The sequence below is a fragment of the Gymnoscopelus braueri genome (assembly GCF_963280865.1).
Source record: "Gymnoscopelus braueri genome assembly, chromosome: 6".
Classification (NCBI taxonomy): domain Eukaryota; kingdom Metazoa; phylum Chordata; class Actinopteri; order Myctophiformes; family Myctophidae; genus Gymnoscopelus; species Gymnoscopelus braueri.
The window spans coordinates 42,840,816-42,854,687 of record NC_137607.1 but is presented as its reverse complement, the minus strand read 5'-3'; the positions used below and the strand labels follow the sequence as shown (position 1 = coordinate 42,854,687).

General features: G+C 40.5%; 3 protein-coding genes across 3 annotated transcripts in view; 2 read left to right on the top strand and 1 right to left on the bottom strand.

The window, feature by feature from the left end:
• Positions 1–832: 832 nt before the first annotated feature.
• On the bottom strand, positions 833–2,542 carry LOC308086954 (polypeptide N-acetylgalactosaminyltransferase 1-like; the record flags this gene model as incomplete). Its single annotated transcript, XM_080430596.1, has 1 exon — positions 833–2,542. One exon carries the CDS (start codon positions 2,540–2,542, stop codon positions 833–835), a length of 1,710 nt encoding a protein of 569 aa, XP_080286722.1.
• Positions 2,543–5,616: 3,074 nt separating this feature from the next.
• ndufa7 (NADH:ubiquinone oxidoreductase subunit A7) lies at positions 5,617–11,005 on the top strand. Its single transcript, XM_080430356.1, has 4 exons — positions 5,617–5,713; positions 7,321–7,370; positions 8,824–8,961; positions 10,808–11,005. Exons 1-4 carry the CDS (start codon positions 5,663–5,665, stop codon positions 10,896–10,898), a joined length of 330 nt encoding a protein of 109 aa, XP_080286482.1. The 5' UTR covers positions 5,617–5,662; the 3' UTR covers positions 10,899–11,005.
• Positions 11,006–13,201: 2,196 nt separating this feature from the next.
• LOC308087682 (low-density lipoprotein receptor-related protein 8-like) overlaps positions 13,202–13,872 on the top strand; it is a 41,325-nt gene continuing 40,654 nt past the window's right edge. Inside the window, exon 1 of the mRNA XM_080431743.1 lies at positions 13,202–13,320. Coding sequence (XP_080287869.1) covers positions 13,254–13,320 — 67 coding nt within the window. The 5' untranslated portion in view covers positions 13,202–13,253. The remainder of the gene's footprint in view (positions 13,321–13,872) is intronic.

Sequence of the window (13,872 nt, the reverse complement as noted above, 5' to 3'; positions counted from 1 at the left end):
TAACAAAAAAATACCATTACATTTTTTATTTTGTCATTAGAATCTTCGTTTCTTGCCAAGTAGTTGGGATCCCATTTGCAATATCCTCACAGCCCACCAGTGGGCCCTGGCCCACAGGTTGAGAACCACTGGACTACATTATGCATTTCATACTGGTTACATACAGTATGCATTGGTGTGTGTGTGCATGTTTGTAATGTATATGTTCAATACCTTCACAATACAACAGCAGTACACAAGCCTACGACTAGTAAAAAAAAAAAAAAACTCAAGATATCTGTCACCATTAGACTATTTTTGTCTCTAGATCAGTGGTTCTCAAAGTGGGGTCCTGGGACCCCCAGGGCCCTTAATGAGGTCCCCAGCTAATTATTGGTTGTCGAAACCAAATGGAGCCTTATTAAAGATCTGTAATGGGGGTCCGTGGCTAATGCATACCAACTAAACTAGTGGTCCTTGAAATGAAAAGGTCTGAAAATGCGCTCTAGATCTGTGCCGAGGACAGTTGCATTCTGTTTTCCTGTTGGGTCCTTCATGGGGATTTCATATAGTGTAACACTGCCATGGTATTTCTTCTGACCGGGCAGTCTGTAAGGGTGAAATACCAAGGACCAACACTAGAGGGTAACATCTGCCACTGCAGGACTGTAAGAGGGGCTCTCACAGTCCTGTACCAGAGTTCATTTCCAAAATCTGCAATGCAATTTAATAAACAAAAAAAAGGCACAAAACTAAACAAATCAAGGAAAATAATAAATATAGTGCCCTTCAAGTACCCTCCCTTTCGCCATGGCTTTGGCTTGCTGTGTGTGAGAGCGTGTGTGTATGGTGATCAGTCTAAGATCTCTGGTAGTGTAGCATTTCGGAGACGCCACTGTTGGGAGTGTGCATTTGTACAGTCTCTCATACTGGGTGCCTTACTGTCCTCATCACTCGCCTTGTCCAGACACTGGTTAGTGATGACGTGGATCAGGGACAGCTTTTCAGGATCGTAGTCCCACATCTGGTTGCCTTTGAGGAGGTGACACTTGATCATCATGACGGGCCCGTCTCGTTTGGCCACATCCAGACACAGGGTGTCTATCCTTATCTCCTTGTTGGCTGTGTAGGAGAACACCTGGTTGCCTCCTCGGCCGTGGCAATTGATGAGGCCTACTTTCTCGTTCGCCTTGCGGGCCATGTCGTCCAGACACTGACCGGTCTCAATGTTAAGGATCTCTCCAAAGGAGTAGTAGTGTCTGGGGATCGGGGATTCTGGGTAGACATTATCTAGGTACCAGCTGAATGGTTTACACTGGAGCTTCTGTCTCAGTGCCAAACGAGAAGTGATGTTGCCGTAATCTACCGTGGCTACGTCCGGAGTGATAATGTAGAAGAACTTTTTGAACTCATCCATCCAGACCTCCACCAGGCGGCGAGTGTTCTTGTGGATGATCTCTGACTGTCCTCCAGGGAACGTGTAGGGCGTGGCCTTCCTGAACACGTGACCGACGTGAGAGCACGCTGCGGTCTCCAACGTTCCACCGCACTGCCAAATCCGAAAGGAGATCTCCAAGTTCTCTCCTCCCCATATGTCCATGCCTTCGTCATACGTGCCAATCTCCTGGAAATAATCTCTGTCTATGGAGAACAAGCCACCAGCCATGGTAGGAGTCTGAAAGGGCAGCGTGAGGTCTCCTTTGCGGCGCTCTATCTCTTTCTTAGATACAGAGTGCCAGTTGAAGACGAGCTTCCAGCTGAAGCCCCCGAGCATTATGCCTGAGCCAGAAGTATACGCAAACGTTTCATCACTGATCACGTCGATGATAGGGCACATCACAGTCTTCTTGTTTAGCCTGATGCGGGCTAGCAGAGGTTCTAGCCACCCTGTTGTGCATTCACAATGAGCATCCAGAAAGGTGATCACCTGTCCAGTGGAGACAGATGCTCCTTTGAGGCGTGCACGTATGAGCCCAGACCTCTGCTTCATCCTCACCACTCTCACCGGGACCTCCAGCTTGCTCACGTACTTGTCCAACGGACGCTCCAGGAAATCTCTCTCGCTGGCATCGTCCACCAGGATGATCTCCTCCAGCAGCCTGCGTGGCGAGCGGTCGATGACTGAGTGGACGGTACGCAGCAGCGTGCTCCACGCCTCGTTGTGGAACACAATCACCACGCTGGTGCGGGGAAGATCGTATGGATAGATCTTGTTCTTACACCCGTCCGGCCGGAAATCGGGCAGGGACCGGTTTAAAGCGATCATATCCGAGGCCATGAGGTTGAACTGGTTGATCTTGAACATCTCAATCATCTTCTCCTGGTCCTCCTTGGGTATAACCACCGGCTTGCCTCCCTCCCCAGGGCCCTGCAGCCTAACGCCTCGCAGTCTTCCCTCCTTGTTGAAGTAGAGCAGGACGAAGATGATGTCCAGCGTCACCCACAATAGAGCGGAGACTAGCACCATCTTAAAGTTGGCAAGCTTCCGCATCTGAAACATGAACCCAGGGATGAGCTGGTGTTGGACAAATGATCTGAAAGTGATGAGGCTTGATATAGCCATTACTAGAGGAGCGATGTCTTTTGTCAAAACGAGATATCGCAGTAGGGATCCATTGAAATGCTGCTGTGAATATGGGGTTCTAGCATGGATGAGAGAAGTCCTCAGTTTTCATCAACACGATTTCTGCCTGCACTATTTAAAGTTGAGATTGTACCATTCAGAAGATTGCCTGTCTATGGGTCTGTCTGTGGCAGGTGCGCAGATATGCACATGGAATAAACATGCGTGACGTCAGTGCAAAATCGTCATATGATGTGCCCATAAATGGACTAGACATGCCCGAAGTCAGCACAAATTGGAAAATAAACTCAAAAACTCAACTCAATAAACAACTAAAACAACTATGAAATAAAATAAAAACTAAAACAGCCATCAAATCAAACTGATGGAAGGTAAAACAAAAAAGTCTTATAAGCTTAAGTATTTAGTTATCACTGATATCTTTCATATCTCTATGGCACGAGAGCTGTGGGTCAAGACCACCATTTGGCTGATGGTTTTCATATTCTTGAAGTCAAGAATATGAATGTCAACACAGTGAGCCACCAGGCTTGCTATTTCACCACAATGTGTATAGGCCTTTAACCACTTGAACCCCAGCATCCATATTCTGGGGGGAACATTAGCCAGAAATAGACGATCTACAAGCTAACAACAATGCGTAATGCGTTGTGAGCTTGTAGATTGGCTATTTTTGGCAAAGAGATTTGGTATAGACCGGTCCAATTACAGAGCCAACTCAGCAGGAGGGGCAAGCTCCAAAACCGACATCAGCATGCCGCCTGAAAACAAAAAACACCTTAACTCAAATAAAGGACAAATAAAATGCCTCAATGAACTTTAATGTTACATAAATTATCTAAGTACATTGGACATATGTATTATTGGCAAGATTGATACAGTAGTTTCATAAGTTATATGCAAAGTTGGCATTTTATTTCAAACATGTAATCGTAGTGCATCATACATTAATAGTTTATTCAGAGCTGTACTGTAGAAATGGCATTGTAACAATCAAAGGTGGACATAACTTTGCAGTTGAACATAATCGTTTGAACAATCATTTTCTTCTACGTTATGCCATGTTAACCACTTAAACCCTAGCATCCCTGGGAACATTTGCAGAAAATGTCAAATCTATAAACTCAAAATGCATTGCAACCGCAATGCGTTTGTGAGTTTAATTTGTAGATCTACTATTTTCGGCACAGATATTTGCTAATTATTAGTTTACCATCCATCTAAATTCTACACGGTTAAGTATTTCTTTCTCTGTGTCAGTGGTTTGTTAATCTCTCAAGAACAGATTCTGCTCTGCGTTGGAATCTGTCGTGAAGGTTCGTCATAACGTGTACACACTGGGCTACAAGTGGGCGTGCCTTCAGATCAGGAAGCAGGCCGCGCTTTACCCAATCAAATGTAGTGGGCGGGAATTACGTGTCCGCCGATCATTCCCCACTCGAAACACCAACCGAAACTAATTTAACAATAGCGCCCGCGGAGCAGACAAAACCACGAAAAGATATTTACATTTTAACTTGCTCTTTTATCATAGAAACAAGTGGGCTTATAACCAAAACGATCCATGTTCTCTGGGAGAAGTGGTGTTAGTGTTCCGTGTAGAAATATTGTTAGTGGGAATGAAAACATAGTCGCACCACCGGAAGTGAAACGCTGAAGGCAGACCAAAACCCCGGTTTCCTTGCGCACGGGTGCTACGTCGTCATTGTCCCAGAGCCAAGTGAGATAGTACAAACAGCAGAGGGCGCTGTTTATCCTTCTCATTTGGTTCTGGGTTCCCAGATTGGTGGTTTGTAAACATATGGTTTGGGATTAACCCATTTAACCTGTCGATTCTACAAATGCCTTCTACAGTAAATCAGTATTTCTCACACTTCTTTTGTGCCAAGGACCTCGAAACACTTTCAAGATTTTTCAGAAATGTTCAAAAATAGCAGATATACAAGCTTCGTGCCGCGCTGTGAGCTTGTATATCTGCTATTTTTGAATAGCCAACCCTAAAATCCAAAATGACACAGATGCTTTCCCGGTTTCAATGGACCACCATTAGGCCCATTAAATGTGCCTAATGGTGGTCCATTGAAACCGGGAAAGCATCTGTGTAGATAACATTTTTATCTATCTAAACTACAAGCAGGGGTGTAGTGGAGGGGGAGCGCAGCACTAAAACAAATAGGATTAATTAACCGATTGATCCCTAGCATCTATATTCTGTCTGTAACATTAGCCAAAAATAGCAGATCTAAGCTCACAACGCGTTTTTGGCAAAGAGATTTGGTGTAGTAGGTAAAAAGCAGTGTAGATGTGCTCCCCTACTTCTAAAAGTAGTTATTAAGGTCATCAGCTGATGCTAGGTTACACCATGTGTGCGTGCATGCGTGCGTGAGTGCAAGAGAGATAGAGAGAGTGAAATGACAGTGCATTTGCCACGGGGCGACTGTGTTTTGGGCCGTTTTGGTATTCCCTTTCCCTACTGTATGCCTGCATGCACTCAATCCATTCACACACTGTCTGTTATTTTGTAGCCTATAATAATACTCTATGCATATTATTCCTTGCATTTTAGAGATTGTGTTAATGTAATTTTGTTGATACACATGCATTTATTTTTGGAAATGAGACCAAGGTATTTTTTGGAAGTGTTATTTGGGATGGTATATCAATATCACAGATATACTGTATTTCATGTACCCCTAGATCGATCTATGTACCCCTGGGGTATATGATTGGAGACCCCATCTGAAAAAGATTTTGTGCCAGGGATTTGTGTTGTTTCAAATATATTTTTTCCCCCCCCACATTTTGTCACAATGTTTTGAAAATAGCAAATAACTAGATTGGCTATTTTCAAATAGCCAATATAGTGTTAAACTGTTTAAACTGATTTTGATGCTATATCAACACATTTTGCTAGGCACCCCAGCAGCCAGCAGGGACCCTGGAGGGTCCCCGGACCCCTGACTAGAGAACCATTGTCCCAATGTTCTTCTTGATGTAGCTATTTTACTCCTGACCGCCAGGGGACAGTAATGTGCTGAGAAAGCTGTTTTAACACTACGGAAGCATCAAAGCTGTGTCCTTCACACAACAACAGCAGCAATGGCGTCTGCCACTAAAATCATTCAGAGGCTCCGAAACTTATTGTCCGGGGTAAGATATTATATTTACAAATCATAGACACACTTCAAACCTCAAGACTAGAGTTGTTTTGAATATATATTTTTTATATATTAGCTTGTACAAGGGGGTATTTCAAACGGTCAAACCCAACACATGAGCTAAAGTAGCCTTGGATCAGTCAAGATACAAGACTGTCATATATTATATGACATGGATGAACTTCAACATTCGCCCCGTAGTCGTACATCTACATAAACGTTCAGATTTCAAATATAAAGAGCTACCCCCATGGCCACGGATGTTACAATTATGTACGTTCCCTCAGAAGTACCCGTATCTTCCGTATTATTCAATAAAAAGCATTTTAATCCGATAGGGGTCCATTTTCTCCATATGCTTTCAACTACGTGACCCTATTGGTTGGGAGGTGTATTGCACTCTTGATACATTATAACTCTATTAGAAAATGGCCACCGATCGGATTAAAATGCTTTTTTATTGAACAATACGGAAGATACGGATACTTCTGGGGCCCGTACAGAATTGTAACATCCGTGGCCATGGGGTAAGCACTTTATATTTGAAATGTGGACGTTTATGTAGGCCAAATAGGGAGAAAGTGCAAACACTATGTTGAAGTTCATCCATGACGGTCATGACAGATGACCGTCTTGGATCCATGGCTACATTGGATCAGTCTTGTATTAAAGGTAGGGTAAGTGATTTTCTTTGGTTAAAATAAGTGTTAAATAGCTCTATATTCTGATAGTACTCATTGCTATAGAGTGTTTGTTCAGTAAAAGGAGTCTCCTTGTCTCTCCAGCTCTTTATAAAACAGAAAATGCATTTTCGTTTCAGTTTCAGTTTCATTTCCAATTTTATCCAATCAGGATAGATTAGAGAACTCAATCAGGATATAGATTAAACAAGTGAAATTGGAAGTGATGACACTAAGAAATGAGCAGACAAAATTGGAACTGGAACACCATAAAAATGAAGCTTTAAAAATGGGTACTTTCTCCTGATTGGCTGAGATTTTGACACCTACCGGAAAATTTATTTTCTGTTTATTAAAGAGCTGGAGAGACGGGGAGACTCCTGTTACTGAACAAACACTCTATAGCAATGATTACTATCAGAATATAGTGCTTTAACCTTTTAACAAAATACTTTTTGTTTCAACCAAAAAATATCACTTACCTTACCTTTAAGGCTAGAGCTACAGTAAAGATACCATTAAGTTACACAGCTTACAGTCAAGACAGCTTATTTACTCTAATGTTGATTAACCTTTTGTTTTGACTTTAGTGGTACTAAACTTATTAATTACACGTCTTATATAATCCAATGATTTTCGGCCTTTACCATTTCAAGGACCACCAGTTTGATGCTATTTCTTTTTATTTAAATCTCTGGTGGGACCCCAATCTAGAATCAGTTGGTGTTAATTTAACTTGGAGAGTGTACAAATGGAACCAAATGCTTCCAGTTTCAGACCTGTAGGGTCCATTTAGTTCATAACTATAAATCATTTGGATGGGGACCCCCTGGAAGCCCCTCAAGGACCCCTGGGGGGGATCCCCAGAGCCCACTTTGAGAACCACTAATCTAATCCATCCTTTCGTCTTTCCTTTCAGCACGACCTTCAAGCGAAACTTCAGCTACGATACGGAGAGATACATAAGCGGTAAGAATACCTATTGTAGATTCTCAAGTCAGCCCTATTAATTTCAAGGATCAAGTTTGATAGTATTACACTCTTCTCTCTGTGAACCCCAGCATCTTTATTCTGAGGGGAGCATTCGCCAAAAATAGCTGATCTACAAGCTCACAAAGTGACGCGTTTTGAGCTTGTAGATCTGCTATTTTGGGCAAAGAGATTTGGTGTAGACTGAAAAAGAACGCACCATACCGGGCGCATATCAAACCGGGGGTCCATACAGTTTAATTCTATTTTCTTTAGCTAATAATATCTAGTCAGTGGGACTTATGGAACAAGTGTCCAGAGCTATAGTGATATAAATCACAACTGGTCTGACATTTGCATGACAAATTTTGGCTCATGAACACGTTTTTAACCAAGTTAACTGCAGAAATACAAACGTCCATGATTAGTGACATATTATTTATTGTCATCATTACAATTATTCAACTGCATGTAATTCATACATACAGTACAATGTAACCTTGCGTCGCCATCTTTCCACACTGCGGAAAGCCTGGTTTTCGTTCCGAACAGACTAGTGTGATCCGTTCTAGGCTACTACGCCTATTCCCTAATATCCGGTTGTACCGTTTGGGCACCGCAATGTTATTGCTCCTCGACATGAATGCCGAATCGAGTAGCCTTGTCTCACCAGTAGCAATTGTATTTGTACTGTATAGCACATTTCAACAACACAGCAATTCAATGTGCTTTACACAAAACATCAAGCAAAGGAGACACAATTATAAGTTAGTTAGAATAAAACGGTACACTCACATTTATAGTTATTCTTTTATTTTATTTCAGATCTAACCTGTTTATGGGTAGGCCCTAAAATGATGACGTCTCTGTGCCAAGGGAATCAATTTGAAAGAACACAGTCTATATCGAATTCCACTTTAGTTTCCGCCACCTGATGATATTCGCTAGTAGTAGATAGTAGACCGGATCAGAAATGTGCAAAATGAGTTGATCCCAGTCTACGTAGAATATATTGAACATCTCACAGATCCATGAAGTCACAACAACTAGGTTGATGCCAATTACTGTTCAGTAACTGTGTGTTGCACCAGGGGGCGCTGCGTAGCCAATTCTGATTTCCTTTGTGCTTGTTAAGGACCCAGCCAGCCAGCACCCCAACTGCCTATTTAATTAAAATGTAATGACATAGGCCTACTGTTTTTTTCCTTCTTTTTCATATTAGTTGAATTTCCAAATCAACTTAAACCTTACAGTTGACCAGGATCCCCCCAGGCTTTATACTTGGACCACTCCTTTTGTCCCTCTGCACCAAATCCCTTTGACGAAAATACTCGATCTACAAGCTCACACGTTGTAAGCTTGTAGGTCGGCTATTTGTGGACGAATGTTCTCCCTCAGAATAGGGGCGCAAGGGTTCGAGTGGTTGGAATGATGTGTTGCCCTGTCTTTTAAGGACCCAGCCAGCTCCCAAACTGCCCGTGGGGCCGAGCCACAAGTTTTCAGACAACTACTACTACACCAGAGACGGACGCAGGGAGGCTGTTCCTGCCACAGTGATCATGTCTGCACAGAAAGCCCTCCCTGCTGGAAGGTACTGTTCTGGAAGAACCACTTAACCCATTAAGACCTGAGGTCAATTCTACAAATGCCTTCGTTCTAATTCTAAATCAGTAGTTCTCACACTTTCAAGATTTTTTATAAATGTTCAAAAATAGCAGATGTACAAGCGCTGTGCACTTGTATATCTGCTATTTTTTAATAGCCAAAGTTAAAATCTAAAATGACACAGATGCTTTTCTGTTTTTTATGGGTTAAAGGGGTATTTCACTTTAGAAACATTTTAACGTCTACTCTGGCGTTTGTGTGCACCCCAGACAGTTTTTAAGTAGCTTGATTCAATATTTAGATTTAGATTGATATTCATTTGATCAGCCGCCCCTCCTAATGTATATACAGTAAGCGCGTTCAACTTCAAACTCCACGTTAACCACTTTAGACTAACTGAAAACACACGTCCCTGGTTCTAGTGACTGATATTGTTCTAATGCATGCTTTTTTTGGTCATTATGTTAATATTTTAGGTAATATTTAATGTTGCGTCAAGATATGTTTGTTAAAATAAGTGTTAAATAGCTCAATATTCCCATAGCAATCATTGCTAGAGAGTGTTTGTTACAAAAAACAAATACACAAGATCACTATACCTTCATAGAGCTGGTGTGAGGAGGGGAGGTGTGAATATTACGTGGCAATAAAGCAGCGTAATTTGTATTGGGAGCGAGGTTGATTTTCTACCGCGAATAAAGGTATCATCCAACCTGTATGAAAGAAGCATAAACTAACTATATACTGTAGGTTTGATGCAAAATACTCGCCGGCTTTTTTTGTATTGTTTATTCATCACCGCCCACGGTGTGTAAAGTATTTAAAGGGATAGTTTACCCCCAAAATGACTTTTCTATCGATTAGTCACCCCATTGAGACGGTCATTTTGGGGGTGAACTATCCCTTTAATACCTTATTTATACTTAGTTGCTTGTCGTCGGTAGGCCTGTCACAGTTATTAGATAATCGTCTAATCGCAATTATTTGAGATAATCACAATTATTTTGCAATATCGTTTCCATGTTGAAAAATGTTCAAACATTTTCGAATATTAAAAAAGCAGAAATAGCAGATCTACAAGCTTACAAGTATAAAAGTATAAAATGATTAAATATGTCAGTCATTTATTTGTATATTTAAGTTATTTGTCATAATAATCTGCCCTGTGCAATTTTTGATTACGTGGCCTAAAAGGCTAACTTTTTATTTATTACGTTCAAATGTTCAATGCCCAAAACACAATTCAATCGTTAATCGCAATTATTTGTATGACAATTAATCGTTAACTTAACTCTTTAACTGACTGAGTTGAAACATTTTGAGCGTTTTTACTAACCTTTGAAAAAATAATAGAATATTACGATCAACCCGGCGATCGCCTCAAAAGACGTAGGAGGGTCTCGGAGAATCTGTTGGGGAAAGCGTGCCGTTGGGATAATCCATTCCATAGTTATGGGCAGTTGAATGTGGCTTACTTTTGCCAAAAACAACAGAAAGCAGAGAAAATTATACCTTTTATAAATCCTATAACACTAAACGAAACCAGCTTCATATTGTTGTGATCACGTGATTTCTGGGTGGACTCTTCATCATCATCATAATCATTCACAGGCTGCGGAAAAGTGCCCTCTATCGTAAAGCCTTGGAAAAATTACGAGAAATCTCGTCATTGGCAGTCAATGAGTTAATTTTGTAATCGTGACAGCCCTACACGATGCGAGACACGATTCACAACGAAGAATAACTCAGACTTTGTGTTTTTCCACTTTTTTCACTTAGAATTAGAGTATATTTGTTTCATGTTATTATCTCTCTCTCTCTCTCTCTCTCAGTGAAGCTCCTGAAGTCCCAGCAAAGAGAGCAGTGACTCCTGGTTCTGTGTACATTGAACCAACGCTCTCCACGGACCAGCCGTACCTCTGAACAGCAATACCATCAAAGACAGACCTATTATAGTCAGCATAGTAGGTTTTGGTGTAATCTTGTATCATAAAATGTTAATAAAGTATGTTATGTGTAAAAATAAGAAATTGCATTCATTTGTAATGTATTTTCACTGTTTGCCCAGTCAGGTCAATTTTATGTGTAGCACCTTTAACCCATTAAGACCTGAGGCCGATTCTACAAATACCTTCTAAATCAGTAGTTCTCACACTCTCACACTCAAGATTTTAAAAAAAATGTTCAAAAATAGCAGATTCGTATATTGTATATCTGCTATTTTTGAATAGCCAACTTATAAAATCTAAAATGAGACGGATGCTTTCCCAGTTTTAATGGGTTAACCACAATCAATCCTGTGTCTATTGTATTTTGGTTCTGTCATTACAGGCGAAAATGTACAGACTTAAGTCAAAGTAAACTCAGTGTGCTTTGCATTAAAGTTTTGTGTCATGTAAACCAGTGGTACTCAAAATGGGGTCCAGGGGGTCCCCAGCTACATTTGCTTATTAGAATCAAGATCAGTTTAACCACACTGTATATACATTGGCTGTTTTCAAAAAATCTTGAAAAAATACAAGAATTGTGGAATGTTTTTGTAACATTGACAACCTGGTTCCTGGCAAAAAATATTTTCTGATGGGGGTCTGCAGAGAAATACATATTTATTTGGGGATTCTTAAAAGTTTAAGAACCACTGATGTAAACTCTGAAATGGATACTCAAACTATTCTGTCAGAACCACAGCATTTCAATCAAGTCAACAACATTTCTGCTGTATTGGTTGCTAGTTGCCATTAATGTTTTTTTTTTTTTTTGAAAATGGCTATATGATGATGTAATAAAAATACATGATATGATTAATTATCAGTTGATATGGGACAGTCAGGAACCGGGTATCAAAGTTTGACTTTCTGGATTTCAGCCAAGTACTGTAGACAAGTTAATTATTGATTGGGTTAAGAAAAAGAATCCCGGTATCTCAATTATTTCATGTCATTTTTGTGCTATGATATACGATATAATATTGAAATATTCTTTGTTTCATATCACAATCCAATGAACCTTGAATATGGGCTTCTACAGTATGTTTTATCAGTTGAGCTTCACAGCAGTTCTTATCATGTGGTTTGGGTTGGGACCCCCAGGGGTCCTTAAGGGGGTTCCATGGGGTCCCCAGATAAATGACTAGGAGTACTGCAAACTTTTATTATGGGTGGTGGTGAGTGATGATGATTCAGTTTGAAGTATTCCTCTAAACCAGCAACTCTTAATCTTACATTTCAAGGACCCCCAGTTTGGAATGCATTTAGGCCATGGAACCCCAGACGCTTACAGACCAGTAAGCGTCAATTTGGTTCCTAAGTATCAATCATTTAGCTGAGGACCCTCTGGAACCCAGTCAAGGAACCCTAGGGCCTAGGGGTCCCTGGACTTCCACTTTGAGAACCATGGCTGAACAAGCAGTGAGCTCTAAGAACAAGATGACACCAGGTATTATCAAACCACAAGTTGATTAAATACAGAGAATATTATAGTACTGGTCACCTCACCCAGGAGGAGGGGATATAGAAAAGATTAAGAATAAAAAGAAGCATGGTCACTGCTTTAGCAGGACACTGTTTGGCCAACATCTATACCTAGATGCAACTTTTGTTTTGTTATGTACTTATTCACATCATGTTACTTTATATTCTTTTCTATATATGTTATGAATCATATCTCCTCCTGGTCACGTAAGGTGTATCAATATATCTTAGGATTTGACAAGTACATGTATTGATTCGCTCTTGTCTACATAAGCATACAGATATGATCACTGTTTATCAGGACACTTTGCTCAATATTGATACCAAATGCAACTATTCTGTTGTGTACTTATTGTGGCTTGTCCAGCTGCTTTTTTGGGGAAAGAATGTAACAATATGCTTGATTTTTTTTTTTAACATAAATCTTCTCTTCTGGGGCACCAAACATTTCCACGGCCAAATACATATCAATTTGACATGAAAATGTTTGAGAACCACTCTCCACAGTATTTGTTTTTATGGTCAACAGTCCTTTAAGAAAACACACGTGTCATGTGTCACCAATCACTACAGGAGGTGGACATCATATTTCAAGGACAGTGCAGGGGTGATATCATGTTACCGTCTGGTCTCACCCACTGTAGAAACCGACTGATGTCCGTTTGAACCCAACATTACACATTACATATGATACAGAACACACGTGATACTTGTCATTGCGTCATCACACAACTTCACTTCAGTAAATAAAGTGCATTGACAGAACACTATCCTACGTCATATTAACGCGCCGGGCTGAGAACTGAGCATGGGACACCTTGGAGGATTTTATTATCTCCACATTCTTGTATTAATAACCTGTCTAAATGTCTGTGGTAAGACTAGTATCTATATTATGCATGGCTAGGTATTCATATGCTGCACGTCTTGGTGTTTGTTATGGTTGTTGACGATGCACGGGAGCAAAACGGTTACAATGTAACAGCAGTTGCAACTGCTGTTACATTGTAACCGTTTTGTCATCATGTCAAACTATTAAGTTCTATAACGTGTTTTTCTCAAATAATACATTGGTTTATTTCATTCCAATTGACTCAACTTCACGTGCCAGAGACTAGCTTTAAGAGCGTGCCTGAGTACTTATTATAACAACGTACACGAAAATATGAATGGACTTCAATGAATGAACACCGATGAAGGGAAGTGACAGTGACGCTATACAATCGTTCAAACTGTTATGCATGTTTCTCTGTCTCGCAATCAAATTAAATGAATGACCCTCTCTCTAAATGTGCTGAAGTGATATTTGTTTAATAAAACAAAAAGTGTTAAAAAGTTAAAGCTATAGCTTTAAGAGAGTATTTGCTACACTATTAGTAATGCTTGCTATGGGAATATACACCTTTAATTGAACTGGATGTGTCTTG